General features: G+C 37.5%; 1 protein-coding gene across 2 annotated transcripts in view; it reads left to right on the plus strand.

Moving 5' to 3' along the window:
- MIPEP (mitochondrial intermediate peptidase) overlaps positions 1-20844 on the plus strand; it is a 68456-nt gene that overhangs the window by 11049 nt on the left and 36563 nt on the right. For both annotated transcript variants that reach the window (XM_085062819.1, XM_085062829.1), the window contains exons 7-13: positions 300-456; positions 867-915; positions 1538-1598; positions 2259-2311; positions 15787-15940; positions 16891-16968; positions 17953-18157. In XM_085062819.1, the coding sequence (XP_084918945.1) occupies positions 300-456; positions 867-915; positions 1538-1598; positions 2259-2311; positions 15787-15940; positions 16891-16968; positions 17953-18157 (757 nt within the window). The remainder of the gene's footprint in view (positions 1-299; positions 457-866; positions 916-1537; positions 1599-2258; positions 2312-15786; positions 15941-16890; positions 16969-17952; positions 18158-20844) is intronic.

Genomic DNA, 20844 nt, shown 5'->3' on the forward strand with positions numbered 1-20844 from the left:
TGTTGGCAGGAGGAGGGAGGTGATGAGAGGCTGTTGACACGAGTAAAGAACAGGACCCTTTTTGGCAGTCTTGATCTGTTAGGTTGTCTCATTACATTTTCTCATTCCACTTTTAATGGGTAAGGGAGCTGTAACTGTCAGGAGTTGTAATTTCTATTGTTAAAAGGCTTTAGGCCTTTTCCCAACAATAGCAGTGAAATACAGCTGTTATGCCATATCTTCAGTTGCATCACTTGTTTCTGTTAAAAAATTGCACTACAGTAATGTGACCTTTTTTATCTTTTATTTTCTTGAATTAGGTGCGAGAAGCTGCTTACAAGATCTTTCTTCACTCAAATGCTCAGCAGTTGGGTCGATTGGAAGAATTGCTTGCAAGCCGAAATAGCCTGGCACAGTTGGTTGGGTATGACACCTTTGCCCACAGGGCTCTTCAGGGAACAATGGCCAAAAATCCAGGTATAAGACATGTATGGAAGGACATGTTGAGAAATCAAATGCACTGTGTTAGGTATGAGGTCAAAAGTTGTTAGTTTCTTCAGCTAAGTTTACACATACTTCTTCCAGTGAAGTATTTTGTTGCAGTTATATTTTGCTGTATGCCATACTCACGCTCTCTGTAAATAACAATACTCACTTAGAAGGATCTGGTGTTTTTGTTCAAAATTGATGCTCACTCCTTAGATTATAAAGGGGTCATTAATTATCTTGGCACATAGCAAGTAAATGTAGTACTAAGTTCTCTTGAAGTAATGTCAGTGGAGTACTTTTTGAAAAAATCTAAGGGAATTTTTTTGTTTGGAATATTCTCATGTAAACTTAACATCCTTCAGGGAAAAATAATATTCATATTTTTTCCTTCCTTCTAGAAACAGTAAGACAATTTCTGGAGAAGCTTTCTGAGCAGTTGTCCAAAAGGTTTGTCTTTTTCACCGATATTTTTTTAACCATGCTCTTTATTTCAGGAATTCAGGGACATGTACACTAATAAGTTAGTCAGTGCTGCTTATTATATGCTCTGATGAAGCAAAACACAAGACATTTCCAGAATTTTGAGAGAAGGCTCTTTGCTTAGAATAAGTTCTGTGTCTGATCAGAGAACACCCAGGACTGAATGCAAGAAATGCAGCTAACAGCAAACCAGAAGACCAAGTTGCAGTGTAGAAGAACCTCTGCTGGTCTCCTTGCCATATGCACAACTGAATATATTTTACATCTATAAACAAATTTCCCTGTTGTCTCTCTTGCCTCCCTGAGCTCCACACAGCACAAAACAGTTTCATCACTGGGTATAATTGGAATGTATTGTGAGAATGAAACAGAGTGAGAAGGACTTAATTTGAAAGTACCTGAATGACAGAAACAGAATGGAGAAGCTTTTCTGCTGTGGTATGTGGGCCTGCCATTTTATATAGTAATTTTATGTAGTGCTATAAATCTCTGGTGATGGACATTTTCTTAGGATGGGGTATTATCATGTACTGTATTACATTGCTCAAAAATCTTTCATTAATATTTTCATCATAAAAATATTTTTCAGAACACAGAAAGACTTTGAAATGATGACAAAGATGAAAATGAAGCTCAACCCCCAGAATTCAGTAAGTTACGTTTCCATATGTTGTTGTCTGTTTTGTTTCTTTTTTAAGATGTAGTATAAAGTAATCATGTTCTACAATTAACTCTAGTGTACAAGATGTAGTAGGATTACAAAGAGAAACATTCTCTCTTCTGGCTTCAAATGCTTTCTGACTGCTTAGCAGCTGTATTAAAAATTAGATATTTATGCTCATATGATAGAGCTGTTGGTTTTTTCAAAGTGATACTGAGATAACCAAAACAGAAAGTGGTGAAAGGGAGTATCACTTTGCTTCGAATTAACTGACTCATTTGCAAAATAAAGGCTGTACTTTAGGTTATGTGCATGTCCAGTTTGTATACTATGTTGTATGTATCTTAATTCTGTACATACCTAGGTTTATCTTTTTATTTGAATTGAGTATATTTCTTGAAATCATGTATGAAGTCCTATTATGTAGTTGAATAAAAAGACCAATCTGCAAGAAATGTTACCAAAAAAGTTTTCAGGTTATGATATATGATGCTATTTTTGGTGATGATTTGAGCCCTGACTGTTTCCCATTATGTTTTAAAATTCTGTGACTTACTGAAACTGTAAAAATACTCAAATGAAACAAAACTTTTACTTTGGGTTCACTTGTTGTCCACTATTGTAGTTATAAGCTGGAATTCTCTTTCAGATGCTGATGCCGTGGGATCACCCCTACTACAGTGGAGTCCTTCGTGCTGAGAGGTAATCTCCTTATATTCCTGATTGTAATGTAAATGAGTGTCCTTGCAATGAGGACAACGAAAGTCCTCAATATAAACAGGATTTCTTTCTTTGAAGCTGTACCTCAATATGCAAAAATAAATATTATCTGGTGGGACAGTTGTTTGTAACATGTTTTAGTTACTGCTGGAATGCCTGTAGAAGTTTTTGCCTCCTCTAGTGTTTTGCAGGGAAGTATTGGCCCTCTTTGAAGATAAGAGGATGAAGCAGTTTCAGAACAGATAGAAAACCCTTATTCTTATTTTGTTTTTAGTTCTTAGCTGGGCTGTAGTACTGTTTAAAAATAAATTTTGAATACAGAATGCAATCCAACTCCTCTTCATATTTTAACTTCTTTGTGCTTCTTACTGAATGTGCAACTTCTTCTGCACACTTGAAATAGCAACTTCTTCAGTAAATCTTTACTGCTTATGGATAGAATTCATTCTTATCTCTCTTACAAAGACTCGGAAATAAATCCTTTACACAGACTTAAATAGTCCACAAGACCTTTGCACATAATGAGATGTCAGCTCTGAAAGATGTGAGCCCTGCATGTTGCCTTTATTAGATCAGCAGCAGTGACCTTTTCGGTTTCTGTTGGAAAAGATAATTGAACATTGCACTGCTCTCACAAGGGGGTTTAGAAAAAAATCTTCCTTCACTGCAGATTTACAGTTTTTTGGTTTTTAAACAAACACAGACTGGGTGTATCTGATTAAAACAGTAGTTTACTCTGAATCAGCTCTGGTAGTATAGACATGGCATGGAAGGATTGCCAGCAGCTGACTTGCTTGTTTTCAGAATTGGTTTGTGCCATAATGGTTAGAGCATTAGATGTAGCAGGCATTGTGTTTGTTGCTTCTCCTGGAGGGGTGTCTTTTAATGCTGACTGTCCTTCCTAGTCTTACTGGTCTTCCTGTCCTTCTTAGATCTCCTCAAAAAGCTATCCATCTCATAATTGAGCCGCTGATAATCACAAATGGATTATTCTGCTCTTTTTTGCATTAGAAAGAAAAATACTTCCTTTCATTATGGGCTTTGTAAGAGACCCCATTAAGTTATTTTAGGAATTGCATGGTAGCTTTGTGAAGGGAGAGCTGCAGGTAAAACAGACCCAGACATTGGCAGTGTAACTGCTATTTTTTTGTATTCAGGCACCAAGTCTGGAAGTTGGATCAGTGTGAAGAGTCTCCTGAATCTATGTGGGGCCTCCCTGAATACAATGCAGGATTGGGGCCCAATATTTTTCTCCCTCTGGCTTGGGCAGGAGTATTTTTTCTGGCAGGTATACAAGCATCTACAAGACAGGGGAGAAAAAGGAGTTTTCTTTTCCATTCTGTGCAGAGCTGCTTTGCTTTAAAACAAGAGTGTAGATCTTTCATGGTCTTGTTTTCTGGATGGTTGTTTGTCTTTGGCAGACGTTCTTGATCTAACTGACCAAGCAAGGTTTTACATTCATTCTGCTCATATTGTAGGTGTTTAACAGGGTACTGGATGCTGGGTAAGCAGTTATGAAAACAGAAACTCACTTCTCCACTGCGTAGTGTCAAGAACCGTGCTTTATGACTGAAACTAGGCAGGAGTCAGAGTATTCATGCAACAACCAGGGGATGGGAATATTGGGGACATCATGTTCTGTGCCCTAAATCCTTGTTAGCCAAATGGGAGCCTGCTGTCCTTTATCTTGTATTTGTACTTACCTGTGTTTGACCATGTCTCTTCTTGAATGCCCTGTGGCTGCTATGGGATGTTCAGTTCAGCACTTTTGGAACTGGAAGTTGAGAACTGTATCTGTCACACAAAGCTTCATACTTGGCTGGAGTTTGACTTTTGGCTATTTGTTGTTACTCTCTTCCTAACTGAGCCAATTATCTTCTAGTATTAAATTATGTCTATAAGGAAAAGTGATGTTGTTTTCCTTCTTTGGTTTTTTTTTTTTCCTATGGGAAAATGATTTAATGCTTAAAAAAAGTATCATGTTTCATTTTATTTATAAGCTTAATATATAATTTATTTTTTACTTCTATCCTTTTTTTATTTTGCATTTTTCCATTATGGAATGACAAAATATGTTTTCAAGTGATGCCTTTAACTGTCATGCATTTCCCATTCTTTGTTTAGGGGTTTTTTGTTTGATTGATTTTGGTTTTTTGGGTTTTTTTTGTTCTTTAAGGATTTATTTCTTTTGGAAAAAAATTACTTTTAGCTCTGTGTCTTTTACAGAAATGCCATAGTTGTATTTGTAATAGTGCTATGCACAGAGCATGGCTTATGTATTTGTCTGTCATGTTTTGGGACTCAATTGTAGTTTGCTTGGTAGATTTCAGTATTAGGAATTTCTCTATTCTTTTGCTTAGTAAAATGTTTTTGTTGGAAGGGAAGCAAATGTATGCTTTTGGATATTACTTTTGGACTACTGTTGTCAGTGTGACTCCAGCTGATTTACAGACCCATGGTTTCCTAGGCATGGTCAGCTACATAAGATGCAGATTATCTTTGCAAAGCTCGATACAAAGAAAGAGACTGCAGGGGTTTAGTTCTTGATTAAGTAACTCAGCAGTTTCTAGTATGTCACACATGCAGCACTAGGGGGTGCAATAAATATTAGATGGGGCTGTGTCTGTACTGGAAAATGTTCACTGTTTCTTAGTTTGGCCTATACAGCCATTCCTCTTTAGCCCTCCAGATTTTGACCAGCTACATCTCAAATGAGACCGAAACTCATGACATATTTTTAATGTGTCTATTCTATGTTTGCAGCATGTTGTATATTTTAAATGTATTTGTGTATTTCATTTTCTAAATATACATTTATTCTTTACTGTAAGAGGATTAAGGAAACAAATCTGTCATATCTCTAATAACTAGTTTTTAGAGGCAGATGTTTACTTGTGAAGGGTGCAGGATGTCCACATGTTTGGACTGTAGAGTTTTGATGTCATTTGCTGTCCCATTGAGTTTCATTGTCGCTGTTCCACAGCCGCTGGTGACCTTTGCTGCTGTTCTGTCACTTGAACAGCAGGAGGCGCTCCTGACTCAACCCACACAGTTGCGGTTTGCTCTCTAAACTTGGCTCAACAATTTTGTTTCTGTCAGCTTTCACCAAGTCTTTTCCCTGGAAACTTGATCTTACTTCAAAAGTGTAAGCCTCCCATTGATGGGAACAGGATATTTTACTTTTTTTTTCCCCCAGACTATGTTAAGTAGCCTCTCTGGCTTTAAACCTACACTTAGTGTAATGTTTTTGTAGTTACAGTTTAAGAGGCGGGGAAAATACATGTCGGTATAAATGTACTTTTAAGAGAAACAGGAGACAAAAGTCTGAAATTCAGGGTAGTAGTATCTTAAAAGAAGATAGAGTAATTAGGAGAACCTCAAGAATTTTGGCAGGCTAAGGGTAATAAACCAGTGAATGCTAGAACATGCTTCAGCGTCTAACAAGTAAGAAGATGTCTAATATGTATATCATAAAAATAATAGTGTTGAGTTTTACTGCAGACAGGTACCCAAGTATTAATTAAATTGCATTACTTCTCAGTAAGTGCAGCTGAAATTCTCAAGGCCCTGATCTTGCAAAGATATGGTAGTCCTGCTGACTTCTTCCGGGTCAGAAAAAACAATCACAACTGAAAATCACCCCCAAAATGCTGTGAGAGACTTTTTTTAGGTCAGCCATCTGCCTTGAAGGTAGGATTGACTGTGCTTAGTCACTTCTGACAGAGGTACAGAGCTGTTCTTGAGAACCATCAGTGGTGAGCTTAGTGTATTTGGTTTTGACTCCTGTTTCCTTAATCTGTGGTTCTTTCCAGGCTGGGTTGACTTCACTGGCTATAATTCACTGTCAGGATTTTTGCCATGATGTCCCAGTTTTTATTCAACTTGAAGTTGGGATGTGCCTGCAGAGTACTGACTCTGTGCTAGTCCCTTTCTTTATGACTGCAGGAGGAAATAAGACCAGGCTTGAAGATGACAGATCAATGCAAAAATAAGTCAGTTTCCTGATGTGTAGGAAGGAGAAGCCACCATGACAGCTGCAGGCATTTTGGATCTTGGGGTGTCAACAGAAATTAGGACTAAATCACCTTCTTTCTTGTTGGAACTGTGCATAGGTTGCTGGCTTCAGGGGAGGGCGGGAACCACTTCTGGGTTTTTGCAAAGGGGTATATTCAATACCAAGGTATGAAAATGTGTCTGAATGTTTCTCAAGTTCGTAAGAGCTGCAACTAATATTGAAGTTTGCAAGTTGCTAATAAAGAAACTTGTTCATGGCTGCTTTTTGTTAAATTATTTTTAGTTTTATGAAAGATTGTTCTCTCTTGGGAATGCTGTGTGGAAGAATAGCCCAGACCGTTTGTGGAACATGTGAGAAAACTCTGTTCAGTTTGAAAGCTGAAGTGGAAAATTAATGCAAAATGTAACTAGGAAATCTTTCAACCAAAACGCTGCTAGAGAAGAAAAATTTTCTATAACAAACTATTTATAAGAAAGGGAAGGCATGCCTTCTGTTAAATCAACTAATGTGGGTATAGAAAGTCCACTTTAACTCACCAATCACTAGAGCTGGTGGATTGAGCTTTTTGTAGGATAACCTGAAGTTGTGGAAAAGGATTGCTGTAAGGCAGAATTCAACTTTCAGGAATTATTTCTTTATTCAAAACATTGTGGAAGAACAAAGAAATTGTTGATTTGAAAGCTAAGTCAAATATAAAAGTTATGTACAATGTTGATACCAATATTCCAAATTACCCCTTGACCTCCTCCAAAATATTCTAGGAAGTACAATTAACAGAAAGGAAAAAAGGAATGTGAAATACAGGTGCTATTTTATGGTTGATGAGAGTACAAAGGCTTTCTATTATTATTATTATTGCTATTATTTTTAAGAAATCCAGAGTCTTCTATAAATCATTGCTAAGAGTCTCCCTTTAGGTAAAGAATTAAGTTTCATAGTCTGGCATGTAATGAAAATTGGAAGGGGTTTTCCTTGTCTTGATCTCTAAGTTAACCTGAGGGGTTCATCTCACTTTTATCTTCACTAACAAGATCTTTTCAAGTTTCTTTGAAAGTTTTGACAGGATCTGTTTTATTAGAAATAGTTAACTTAGTCTTCTATATTTTTGTGGATGTCAACAGGATATTAATTTTTCTCGAAAAAATCCCCAAAGAAGTCAGGATATATCAGGGACTACATTTAATAGCCACCGATAACAATTTTTGCCTGGCAGCTAATTTGCAATTGTTAAGAGTCTGAATGCTTGTGTTCTGAAGAACAGTGAACCTGATTCAAATAGCCCTAATGTCCAATTTTATAAAAAGCATTCTTAGTAGAATAGATGAAAGTCATGTTGCACAAAACAGTAGTTTCTTTCCAAAGATACAGCTTAAATGAAAGTGGTTTTAGAAGTCTGCATTTTATTTAGACTCAGTGAAGTCATACAAGCTTAGAAATAATTACTTATAATCACATACTACATCTTTGTTCTTCACAGGGGCACAGCCTTTTTGTTTGAAGCCTGCTGTTCTTGAAGAATAACCAAACCTCATTGTGTCAGTTAACTTCTTTTTATAATCTTTTTTTTAATTGATTTGGCCAATTTGCTTCTCTTAAAAATACTGCTGGGCTGCATACTGTAAAAGCAAGGTGTCTGGATTTCTTAAATGTAGTTTATCCTTTAATAAAAAGGAGGAATTTAAATTAAAGAAACCACAGTTTTCATTGATATTTCTGCTTTCTTTAGGAGGGTACTGAGATTTCTTTTCGTAAAGCTTCTGAGCTCACATTCTGACATATAAAGTATATAGGAAAATTTTCATTTTTTCCTGGGCTTTGTTATAAATACAAATGCTTTGGTGTTTGAAATCAGATGTTCAGAGTGAATTAAGTAACTGAAATATGCCAGGTGAATAGAGAGCAAACCTATTATGTTCAAGTTCATGTGTCTCAGTCTTTCACAGTTTTCGACATATAAGCGTGAGGGTTATGTAATTGTACAGGAGAAACAAATAATTTAAGGTTCATTTAAATAATTTAAGGTTCATTATTACAATAAAAGGGACCTTTTTGAGTATTCATTTTTATCTTTATTAAGTCAAAGCAGCGTAACTGAAAGTTTGGCAGAGAGGAAAGTATTCTTTTCCACTGTAGCTGAGTTAATGTATATATTTGTTGACACTATTTCTGATTTGTGTATTGGTGTCCACTTTTTTTTTTACATAAATGTTCTATTTCCTAAATCAAAACTAAAAGCAACCTTAAAAAAAATATTATTATCTGGTAATGTACAAAATCCTTGATTTCAGGAAGTGTTCTTTTAGATTAATAATTGTGTTTTCTGGTGGGTGTGTGTGTGTCTGTAACAGATAGAAGTTTTGATATTTCCTTTTCCTGTTCTTCCAGAACTACATTCAGTTCCTTTAAGTTTCATGTAATGGCTTAAGAAAATCTATGTGCTCAAGTTCAAGGGTAGTTGGGAAAACATTTTTGTAGCGGTGCAAATTGCAAATACCAAAGATCAATCCACACCTATTTTTTTTTCCCTGAGGTACACTAGAAGAAATAATACATGGTAAGAAATATTTTTTGACTGGAATACGTAGTTCTCTGCAGAGTTCTGTTGTGATTCATCAGAACACTATCTGAGATCCATCTCTTTTGCTGGCATTTTCAAAGGTATAGTCCCATAGAAAATGCTGTGCTCTTCATCCGTTTGGGATTCAACTATACAGCCTGCACTCCAGTCAGGGAAGCATAAGTTCCAGGAAGAAGCAAGAGCTCATAGCTGAGCCCTAGACTTCTGCTAGTTACCTCTAATTGGCACCTTATTAAGCTTGAAAATATTATAATATTTGTGTGTGCCCTTCTCTAGTGATACAGGCATCCTAAGGCCCAGAACTCACAATTTAGGCCACAGGATATCCAGACAGGGTCTTTGATTCTTGCCCTGGCTTGCTTAGCTGCCCTGAATCCTTTTTCTTCCTTAAGAAGTGCTTGTAACTATGTTTCCATGTGTTTGCCAGCTTGGGAGAGAAAAGCACAATGTCTTGCTAGTGATGTTACAATGCATCATCCTCCCTGCTGAATTCTGTGCCTGCTCTTCTGGGGCTGCAAATTACAGCATACAAGAAAACCTGTCTTCCAGCACTTCTTTGCAGTAGTTATTATCACTAAATGGAGCTCCAGTTGGTTCCAATGCAGACTTTAGCTGTCTGTCTCCAGAACATTAACCTTTCTTGCTAGCAGCAGTAACCCTTAGCAGAAATTTTACTGGTAGCAGAGTGCCTGTTACTGTAGTTCAATATAGGTCATGATAATTTCCTTTCTGATTTCTTTTCCCAAAAATACTTGAATGCACTTCCTGTTGGAGATAAAATCGTAACTTGTCTGAATAAATATAGAGGCAGCTTGCCAAAGACTGTGCTCATATTAAAGCAGCTGCTTCTTTCAGTTTTATTTGAATTTTTTACTATTTGTTTTATGTTGAAGGCACAAAGCTGTACAACTATTCAAGCTCACAATTGATAACAGCTTGAAAATTGTGCATAAAGCTAGTCTTAGAATGGTTGCTGCTTTAACAGACAGTATAATAAAAATAATTATATGCACAGTAAGGTCATAAGCAGTTATTAACATGTAGATTATGAAGATTGCTTTGCTCTGACTAGTGAGCATTTCAGGGGCAGGCTAAGCTAATGCACTTTGGAAATACTGCTCTTTTTTATGTAAAGTCAGTCAGTATCAGTTAATTCATTAAGTGAAGTTGTCCTTTCATTCTGTTGATTGAGAAGTAATGTGCAATGGAATCACAGAATCACAAAATTATTAGGGTTGAAAGAGACCTCTGGAGATGATCTAGTCTAACCTCCTGCCAAGGTATGAATGCCTTGGTTTTGGTAGGAGTTTGTTGGGAGGCTTTAGTCTGCATTTACAGATACACTCGATTTCATGTTTGAGAAAAAATGATCAAAGAAACACCATGCACCTGGGATAGAAGATGGGGAACTTTGAATTTTCCCTTTAGCTTCAGGAGAAATTAATTTTACAGTCTTGGATCAGCCCTTAAAAAGGCTCTGCATCCTACACAGACAAGTTCTGTCTTTGTTACTGGGCAATTTAAAATGCTAAAGGAGTGTATTGAGAGGTCTTCATCTAAGAGTTTTATGTGGTCTTTTAGAAAATTTGGCCCAGGTCAGAGTGTGTTTTGAAGATACAACCTGAGAGACCCTTTAACAGCATGAGAATTTTTGTTCAAAAGGCTGAGGGAAGAAAAGTTTGGATTGCTGTCACAATCACAGTCTCCATTGCTGCCAAGAAGTTGAGCTACCATGTTTTTAGATTGGTATGAATTTGAATGCCAAAATACTGTGCCTGGGAAGTGTTGTGTTCTTGCAGTTCCACTAATGGTGATGGAGCTGTCAGTAACCGAGATTGGGTAAACATTTGCTAGCTAACAGATGTTTTTTTTCTTGTCATCTGGAAACAATGGAGTTGCTAATGGCTGCTACCATTTGAGTGCCTGAAATCAACCAAGAATCTTCAACAAAGGAACATCTAGTTTGTAAACTCTTCCAAATACTTTTCTACCCACACCCATCTGCCAGACTTAAGTTTTAGAGATCTAGTACAGATTGCAGGATTTCCTGTTCTGTTCATTGAGTATTTTTGTTTTTGGGAAAGGTTCAAGTCTTTTAATTTCTTCCCATTTCCCCCATTGTCCTCTAATCTTAGTGTTACCTCTTTTATTTTGCAGTGAGTAGCATTAAATCTTGAAGGTGGGAGCTCAGAAAAGAGTCAGTCATATGCTTGCTCTTGCCACTGAAAGGCAAGATCATCTGTTAATAATAATTCCAGGAACTGAGGTTTTGGTTATAGGACATCAGTTTCAGATAGCTGAGGTTTTGGCTAATTGCTGTTCCTAAGTAAGCCCAAAGAGAAAGTTTTCCTGGAATCAGTGCAAGTTTGGGGTTATGGTTGATCTTACTTAATTTGTGAAAATAGAATTCATGTATGAGGTAGGACCAAATTCAAAACTTGGGAATTTAATCTGTGTTTTGGTGTCTGGAATGATTACGGCTCAGTGGGTATAGACTGGTATTAGAGAAAGATTTTTGAAGATGTGTTACACATTTCCTGGAGGAGTAGCTTTTTTTTTTTTTCAGTACCCAGTATTCATTTTGGAGTATTATTGGTTATTATCATCTGATTGCAATAATTGCTCTATATTATGGGTTTTAACCCCTTTCTCCCTAACTCCTAGAACTTTGCACTGGCTAGCAAGCAAACAAGCAATGGATGCCAGATAGTATAATAATTCCTGCTGACTGGTGCCAGGTGTGTCAAAAAGTAATATAAGTATTGGGTTTGTGGCCTAAGACACTAGTGATATTTGAGGATTTTTCAATACCTTCAACTTTGATATTTTTTTGCACACTGGTGTAATAGACGAGGCAGAAATGGACAATTGAGATCAGGACTAGAAACATTTTTTTTGTTTTAGCATTCTGTATTAAAAAATGTTGTTTTCAAAACTTTTTTCAATTTTCCATTGGCAAGAAGAACATTAAAACACATCTTTCATTAAATGTGGGAGAGGTTTGATCCTGACAGTGTTCTACCAGAAGGGACTGACATAACTTTGTGTAGTTTTTATTAAAGTGGTTGTTTAGTCAGGACCTCATTGTGCTCAAAATGTCAAGATTGTGACATCTTCAAACATTAGTGAGAGTAGGGGGCTAGTTCCTCTGGGGAGTCTGCCTTAAGGCATTATAGTCTGTTACTGCTGTTTTTGTGTGTGGGTAGATAAGTATCATGCTTTTTTCAAAGGACAAAACTATTACAGATTTCCTGCCACCACCCCACCCCCTCCCCCCACTTTGGATAGTGACAGTATATTACAAAATACTTATCAGAAAACCTTCTTCCCATCCTTTTCATCCTGGAGTGGGGTCATGGGGACATTGTACATGTTCAAGGAGTGCTGAGGACGAGGAAGAAGCACACATTGATCTTCTCCCTGTAGTATATTAGTGTCAGCTCTTCTATCCATGGAGAAATATAATTGTTTTCTCCTGCTACTATATATCTGTGTTTTTGACAGAAATGAAATGAAACTTAGTTTCAGAAGGGGTTTTATTTCCACCCCTCCAGCAACACATTAATTCAGTATTTCAACTGGATGTGGTAATCCTTTGCAGTTGGCATGAAACATGGTCTTCTTCTGATAAAGCTGGAATCTATGTCATACTGCAGCTGTGTGTTCTTAGTCCTAGGCTCCATATGACATCTTCACAGAATAGTTGAGGTTGGGAATTTTGCTCTGGAGGTCATCTGGTCCAACGCCCTGCTAAAGCAGTGTCCCCTGGAGCTGGGTGTCCAGGATCATGTCCAGGCAGCTCTTTGGTATCTCCAGGTAGTGACACTCCATAGCCTCTGGGAGGTAACCTGTGCCACTGCTTGCTCATCCTCCCAGGCAAAAAATGTTTCCTGATGTTAAGATGGAATGTCTCATATTTCATTCTGTGCCCATTGCTGCTGCTCCTGTCACTGGGCAGCACTGAGAGGAGCCTGGCTGTGTTCTCTTTGCACCCTCCCTTGATGCATTTATACTCCTTATTAAGATCCCTCTGAGCCTTCTCTTTTCCAGGCTGAACAGCATGTCCAAGCCTCTCTTATCCTGAGGAGCCCAGCACTGGATGCAGCACTCCAGTCATGGCCTCACCAGTGCTGCGTGGAGTGGAAGGATCACCTTGCTGAGCCTGCTGGCCATGCTCTTCCTAATGCAGCCTGGGTGCTGTTCACCTTCTTTGTGGCAAGGGTCCCTTGCTGGCTCATGTTTAACTTGGTGTCCAGCAGGACCCCCAGGTCCTCTTATCTTGCAGCTGAACTCACCATTTGGAGTTTAATTGTTTTAATTTGGAGTTTAATTGTTTCCTGCAACTGTGAAAATCTGATGTTTTGTTGTGAATGTGAGCTGTTGGTGGTGTTAAATTCTAATATATTGAAAGTATGTGTTTGTAGTATTGTATTGTGTGGGTTCTTTCTTGAAATACCTCTTACGCTGGCCTCTCTTCTCCCAGTGGGCAGGGAGGAAATGGCACAGGAATCCTGGATGATATTGGATGTCTGGGGGAGAAGGATGTGCAGGCTTTGCACAAAAGCATAGCTTTGGCAGGGCTGATTGTAAGGCACTCAGCAAAAAAGCCCTGCAAGGAGCCCTTGTGCAATGAAACCACTTGAGCTTGTCTGTAGTGTGTATTGAGACAGTACTTCTATGGCCAGAGTTTAGTTAAAGAAGCAATTCTTTGAATTACAAATGGAAAACTCAGCCTAGTATTCATAGTGGCATGTAGGATGATGGTGTAAGATTTTAAAGAGACATGACAAAAACCAGTTTTAAACTATTGTGGAGGTTGTTATGATTTGCTGCCAAAAGGGTCATTTTAACAGGTCTTGTAGTCTGTATGCAGGGAGACCTTCAGAGCAGAATCAGGTCTGAAGCTCTTAGTGGTGTGTTTCAGTTTTCATGGTAACAATCTGGGCAGAAGACAATCACTGGGAGGTTCTATAAAAGTGCAGAGACGTCTAAGATTTATCTGCTAAAGCTTTCTGGAAAACACCAGTGTTGAAGCCACTGCAATTCTTAGGAATTACCGATTTAAAAATTCTGAGGATATTCAACAAATACCCTGTAATTCTGTACTTGGGGGTGGGACTGCAATGGAGCTCTGTGCGTCAGTCAGTGTCCTTTGTACTCCAGCTTCCTGTGGCTTATATAAAAATTAACTCACTTCTTCTGGGTTTTTTTAGAGACTTGCTTTCAGTCTTTTTATCTAACTTGATCAAAAGTGATGTATATAATGCTTATTTCCTTGGGTGTAATGACTTTTTGCATAAGAAGGAAAATGTGTGTATGGAAGCATACAGTATATGAATTTAAGTATGAAGATCTTGAAGAAGTATGGTAGAGGCAAAATCTGCTTTATTTTCTGTGTTCTAGTATAGTTAAAAATAGAATGGAATACACTGGCTTCAGCTTTTTGCATTTGTGCTGTGAAAATAAGCCAAATCTTGTACTTTACCGTATCACAGCTTAGAGGAATAACCCCACCCTGCTGTGCCTCACAGCTCAGTGATGCCTGTCAGTGAATCGGAGCTGCAGTTGTAAGCACCTCTTTGGCAAATGCAGTATCCCCAGTGGGCTTTGCTTTCATGTCTTCTCAGTGTGGGAGTGGGAAGGAGGGAAGGCTAGGTGAGTGGGTTGGGACTAGCTGGCTCTTTCACAGCTGGTCTGTAACTAAGCCTTTTGATCACAGGCCTTAAAATAGCATGGTTCTCATCTTTGGTGTCCAGCTATTGTAGTCTAGCTGATGCATGTTTAAATTTCAGTGACTGTGATTCTCTAAACAGTCCTTACTCTGAGACCCCAGGAAATGGTATAAATAACACTTGGGCTTTGTATGTGAAATGGGGCAAGAGCATTTTTTGCCATTTGGGGTACACACACAAGTAGATTCCAGTTATGATTTTGCTGTTGTCTCAAAAGAGTGGTGCTGTGTGGTGCTGGTCAGCTTGTGAAAGGTGAAAGTTTGCAAAGCATTTATTTGCTTGATACACTTGTTGTGTGTTTACTTTTTAGGGTCAGAGTCTCAGGGAGTTTGAGCCCTTTTATAGACTGCGTACATCTGGGAACTACTTCTTGAGGTTTTTTGTTCATTCTCAGTTTATATGCATGCATACATGCAGATGTATGATGTCTTCCTCCCTATGCATATCTTCTGTGTTACAGCATCTTGAACATAGCTGATTGAGGTTAGGCTCAGGAGCCTTGGTCATGTTTGAAATCCATGTCAGATACTAAAATTTTCAGGTGGCTCACAGCTGTAAGGTATTTTCTGCATGGTTCAAGAGAGTCCCCAGAGCCTGAGGTGTGATTTTTGTGTGGGAGGTGTTTGTGTCTACTTGGTGTTTCTATTGCTGCAGTGAAAGGCAAGACTGCAGAGTCAGCAGTGCTTACCAGTTGGTTTCCTGCCCTAGCTGAGGATTTGGCTTACACCAACAGCCAAAGCCAGCTTGCTTGTCTGATCAGTCACACAGTGCAGCCTTGGAATGGGAAAGGCACTTGAGTGCTAGCGGCCTCTTGTGGATCAGAAGCCATGGCTTGGCCACCCATCGTGTTGCCATGGCCTGATTGGGCTTCGTGTTTACTGTATTTCTGAAAGTTGTAGAGTCAACATCTGTTGAATTTCGTGTCCAAATTTGAATATAAGAAAAACTGAGATACTACAAAGCACTGTGACTGTGACTTAGTTTCACTATTGGAAAAATAAAGCCAAACATGCTCACTAAGGGCCTTGGGACTGAAATAGTGTATTTTGTGATATCCTGTGGCTTGAAAGTGAGTACTCTAGTTTATGTAGCTCTACTGACTGACTGGTTTGGGATTCTTGTGCTTCCTTAGGTACAACATTGATCCTGGCTTGTACTGTCCATTTTTCTCTCTTGGGGCATGCATGGAAGGTTTGAACTCTTTGTTCAGTCAGCTCCTAGGAATCTCTCTCTATGCTGAACAGACAAAGAGAGGAGAGATTTGGTCTGAAGATGTTAGAAAGTTGGTAAGTATTCTTGTTCCCAGCATCTGAAATGAAAGGGAAGATAAGATAGTGTGTTCCTATGAGCCATGAATCAAACTTTCAAAAAAAATTACTTGTATACCTATCAAAAGCATAAACTAGTTGTCTAATTTTAGCTGAAGTTAGACCTCAAAAGTTTTATCATCTCTTTAAGTGCCTTTTGGGTGTTTTGTATTTTATGGCCTTAATAATAGTTCTGTGTCAAGGATGCCTGAATCAGAAACTGAAATCTCTGGTTGGAGATTATTGTTTTACCTTTCCAAATGAGCCCTGTTAGTTTATTTAGTTTCCATTTGTAGATTACTAGAATGCTGTAGGTGTGTGTCCTAGCAGTCATGTGTCTTTGCCTCATTTTTTTTTTTACTCTGTATGTCATCTTTACTTTGAGTTGATTTTTATGTCTTTTTTTTTCTGCCCTCTTTTTAGGGGAGGGTGGAAATAAAAACTTGGGCAATAACTTACTCATCAGGTTCCCAAGTTCCTCTGTTGTCTTCCCTACATTTATTCACTGCCAGATCTTTTCCACTGTTCTTCTACCTCCAGCCTCCATTAAGAGATGCTGTTCTTTATATACTGTGGGTCAATATGTAATTACTCCTTACTCTTTTCTTTTTTTATTTGCATGGTAAATCAGCTCCTTTTTGTCATTTGAGGGCTACAGACAATGTTTTTTTAACATAGACAGTACTTTTAATACTAATCTCTGACTAGTTAGTTTTGACTGAAATGCAGAAATGTCTGTGTTTGATAGACAAGTTGTGAATTTTGTACATATATATTTTTTCAATTAAAATTGCAAAGATATTTTACATTAATTATTCCCAGCTTGTTTGCAATTTATTTTTTATAAATCTTGGGATTTGAATATTATGTCTTCAATTTACACGTTATCAGTGCTTTCACTGTGGAAATTATACCCTTTCCTTCTTCAGGCTGTTGTTCATGAAACTGAAGGTTTGCTAGGATACATCTATTGTGACTTCTTCCAGCGACCTGATAAACCACATCAGGTAATATTTATGAGCTGACTTCAGCTTGTGTTTTATATAAAGTAATGACTCTGGCATTAGTGCCATTTGCATTCAATGTAACTTGCCTCATTTTAAAATAAATTTAAACAAGGGAAGTCTGGAACTTCATGTATGGGTTTAGGTAAAATATTTTTTTGAGTAACCTTTCATTTAAGAAAACATCACCCAACAGGCTGAACTCAGACTCTTTGTGGTGCAGACTAAAAAGCACTATGAAATGTCTTAGAACTCTGTTTAAAGAAATGGTGGGTGGATATTTAAACACTTATTTTCTGTCCTACTGTTTACAAGAAGAAGGAATCCAACATTCACACTCTCTAATAGTGAAAGCTCATAATGACAACTAATTTTTATTCTAAATTCTTTTTAAAGCTCTGGATGGTTCTAACTGTTTTGGCTCACTCACTATCTAGTGGTCATATATTTAGTATAGGATGCAGAGCAGTAGACACTTCACTCAGCAGAAACAGCTGGAAATTATCACCTTTAGTGAGGTGACAAGTGGACAAACTTTAAGTCTACATTAGATTAATATATAACTCTGTTTTGCTAGTATTTCACAGCATACTAGTAGTGCTGTGTGGTATATTTTATAAAGAAGTTACTGCTGAAAACTGAGGAGAGAACTTAATCTATATACATTATGGATTTGACACAACAGTAAATTTCTTGTTGCTAGTGGTATCTTTAGAAAATTTGAGAAGTTTTGATAATTCTAAAACATAATTTATTTTAAGAGCAACGCAATGTTTCTTTTATGGAATAATTTCCTTATGAATTTGAAGCACATAATAAAGATGGAGAAACAGCACTGCTATTGAACAACAGTGTTAACGATCATCGAATTCTGCTTGTGTAACTGAGTATATATTCAGATTTGATTTAACAGTTTAATTTAATCATTGTTTTAATATCGTTGATATAATGACATTGGCTGTCTGTGTTTGCTTTTACCTTGAAAAGGATTGTCACTTTACAGTTCGAGGAGGCAGGCTAAAGGAAAATGGAGAGTACCAGCTACCTGTAGTTGTTCTTATGCTGAGCCTTCCCAATTCAGCAAGGGGTGCACCAACACTACTAAGTCCTGGCATGATGGAGAATCTCTTCCATGAAATGGGACATGCTATGCATTCTATGCTGGGAAGAACTCGGTACCAGCATGTCACTGGTAAGAAAGTTATAATGGTGATTTTTTTGTTTTAGTCAAATGTTTCATTTCCAGAAGAAAGGAGTAGATAGAAAAAAAATAAATAAACAGAACAAAACAAAAGAAGAAAGAGTATGAACCAAAAATGGTTGAGCCATGTTAATAGTTCTGTGCCTTTGATCATCTGAGAATGTAGCATCAGATTCTCAGATATTATCTAAAACTCAGCCAAACATTTGAATATTTTTCTAATAAGAATTAGGCATTTGTGGTTCTTCTTTATGTACTGTTGATGTTTATTCTGTCAGTGGTATCTACTCTTGCAAGTTTGCCTTATGTGGAGTTTATAATCATTGGAATAGTTGGAGGATTGAAAATAGATTGTACTTAGTGTAAAAGCATGATGAATCCTGGCTTGGAAATTACTTAGGAAATTGAATGAAGGAAAATTAGTGAATTAGATTTTGCAATAAGCCATGAGTGTACTGGCTGGGAGGTCTCTGGCTCTTACAACCTTCTGCAGTTGTGGCAAATAGGTGAAAGACCTGTGCTGGCTAAGGCTGCTTGGCATGCTATGTTTTTTACCTGTGGACAGCTTGGTATATTCTTTTCTATTATAGTCTGCTGGAAATCTCAAGTGCAGTAGACATTTACTTATTAAAAAAAAAAACAAAAACAAAAAAACCCAGCTAAACAGATGAGATTGTAACTCCCATGTCTGAAGATTTTTTTTAATAAGTTTTACCATTTTTTCATTATGCTAGTGATACTAAGGGGTGTCAATGGTACAGTTAATGTTGTACCAATAGATACCTTTGCACTCAGTGGCAAAATATTCTTTTTTAAAAATCTTCCATATAAAATTAAAATTGACTGATCTGTTTGTGAGTATGTATTACTGGACATTGTTAAAACCGATGAACATTGCAAAACTCCTTCAGTATAAGCTCTGTGTATTCCTTGGGACAGCTAAAGACTCTGCCCCACTCCCTCTACTCATATAGCCTTGCTCATCTTGAGCTACAGGAACACTTATATGCCCAAAATAGCTGCTTTGGCTGGAGTCCTCCTCTTGTGCTGAATCATATGTGTCTGCATGTCCAGCTCCTGGGAGGGCAGGAAATGGCTAATTTTGAGGCTCAGACTTTCCAGGACTCCCTGTGTGTGGTTTCTGTGTTGCTTTAGCTCCAGGCAGTCCTGCATCCCAGAGGATTTCACTCCAGATCTAGCATTGCAAAAGCTGCATTGGAGGTTGGAGGTCAGTGGTGTTGTTTCTGCAGAGAATCTTTTTTTTTAGGATTTGGAATGTGGAACAATCAAAGGGCTCATCCCAGGGATGTCTCTTAGGGGCTGTCTGCTCTCATGGAACACTAGGGTGGTAAAGTATGGAAGCAAGATGACTACAGGCTATTGTGAGAACAAAAAATTTGACATTCTAGTTGAGATGAGCTGAACGTTTGACATCTTCCCTGCTCTCTCTCACCTTATTTTTGTGTAATTCAGAACTACACAGCGCAGATCATGCATTTTCAGAATACAAGGAGAATTTTTGCTATCAAATGGATTTTTCAGCAGTGGTAGACAAACAGAATCACCGTTTTATGTGTCAATGCAGAAATACATATAGCCAATGTGTCTGTGAAAGGGTTGAATGTGATTTGAAATTACATCAGAGCTGTATCTAACAGCAGTAAGTATTAGAATGGTAAAGGTACTGGTGAAACCTCATGCAGTGTTTGGACATGGTTTTGTGGCTCTAGTGTGAAGGTGAATACAAACTGCAGCAGGTACGGAGAAGAACTAGAATGGATAGTTTCTTAGACTTTATTTTGCCTTTGGATAATGATGGCTCAGAGAGAATATAGTTTCTCTCAATTAAGTAGGTAAAACAAGTGTGAGGAATGCTATTTATTCTAGAGTTGTATCAGTCTGAATCATTGAGTATAAACAGACAGTAAATTAAGATTAAACATTAGAGAAAGGTTTGTAGAGGTCAAAGGAGTGATTGTAAAAACTAGTCTTGAAAAAACAGTAAAGGCATACTGGGATTTAAGTCTAATTCTGAATGTTGACATTGTCACTGGCAGATAGGGAGGGAGGTGATGACCAGTGGGTCCGCTATGAAAGCAACAACTTTTATATTGCTAACTCTAATATAGAAATTAGAAATTCAGCTTTTATTTGGTGATGTGTTACACTTTTTAATAACTTCCATTGGGTAAGATGCTGATAAAGATTAGAGTAAATAAGGTTTTTGGGAAAGTGCTTTTTGAAAATAATAAAAACTAAGATATTATCCCATTGCACTTACTCAGAACATGTCTTCAATCTGCAAGAGTATTCCTTGAATGAATGACTTGGTATTATAAAGTAAGGTTAATATAAAGCATAAGTAAGCTCAGCAAATAGATGGAAGCTAAAAATTGTAACTGTGAATGGGATTAAGGCAGAGTTTTGTTTACGTTGTAGTTTAATTTAGGTTTAGGACACTTAAATAGATTTGGTGTTTCATGTAAGGCCAGTTTGGCTGCAGTCTGGTTTAGTTTAAAAAGGGTGTGATCCAGAGCTTTATAAGGTGCCTCACCCAGCTGTTCAAATATTTTGTTTTACTTTGTGATTTATAGTAAAATGTGTAGGATTATAATGAAGGTTTTCTGGCAGTATGTACAATAATGGAAATAAAATATTGACTTAATAAATGAAAGAAC

Source organism: Lichenostomus cassidix, chromosome 1, assembly GCF_008360975.1.
Source record: "Lichenostomus cassidix isolate B80296 chromosome 1, HeHo_3.0, whole genome shotgun sequence".
In the NCBI taxonomy this organism is placed as follows: Eukaryota; Metazoa; Chordata; class Aves; order Passeriformes; family Meliphagidae; genus Lichenostomus; species Lichenostomus cassidix.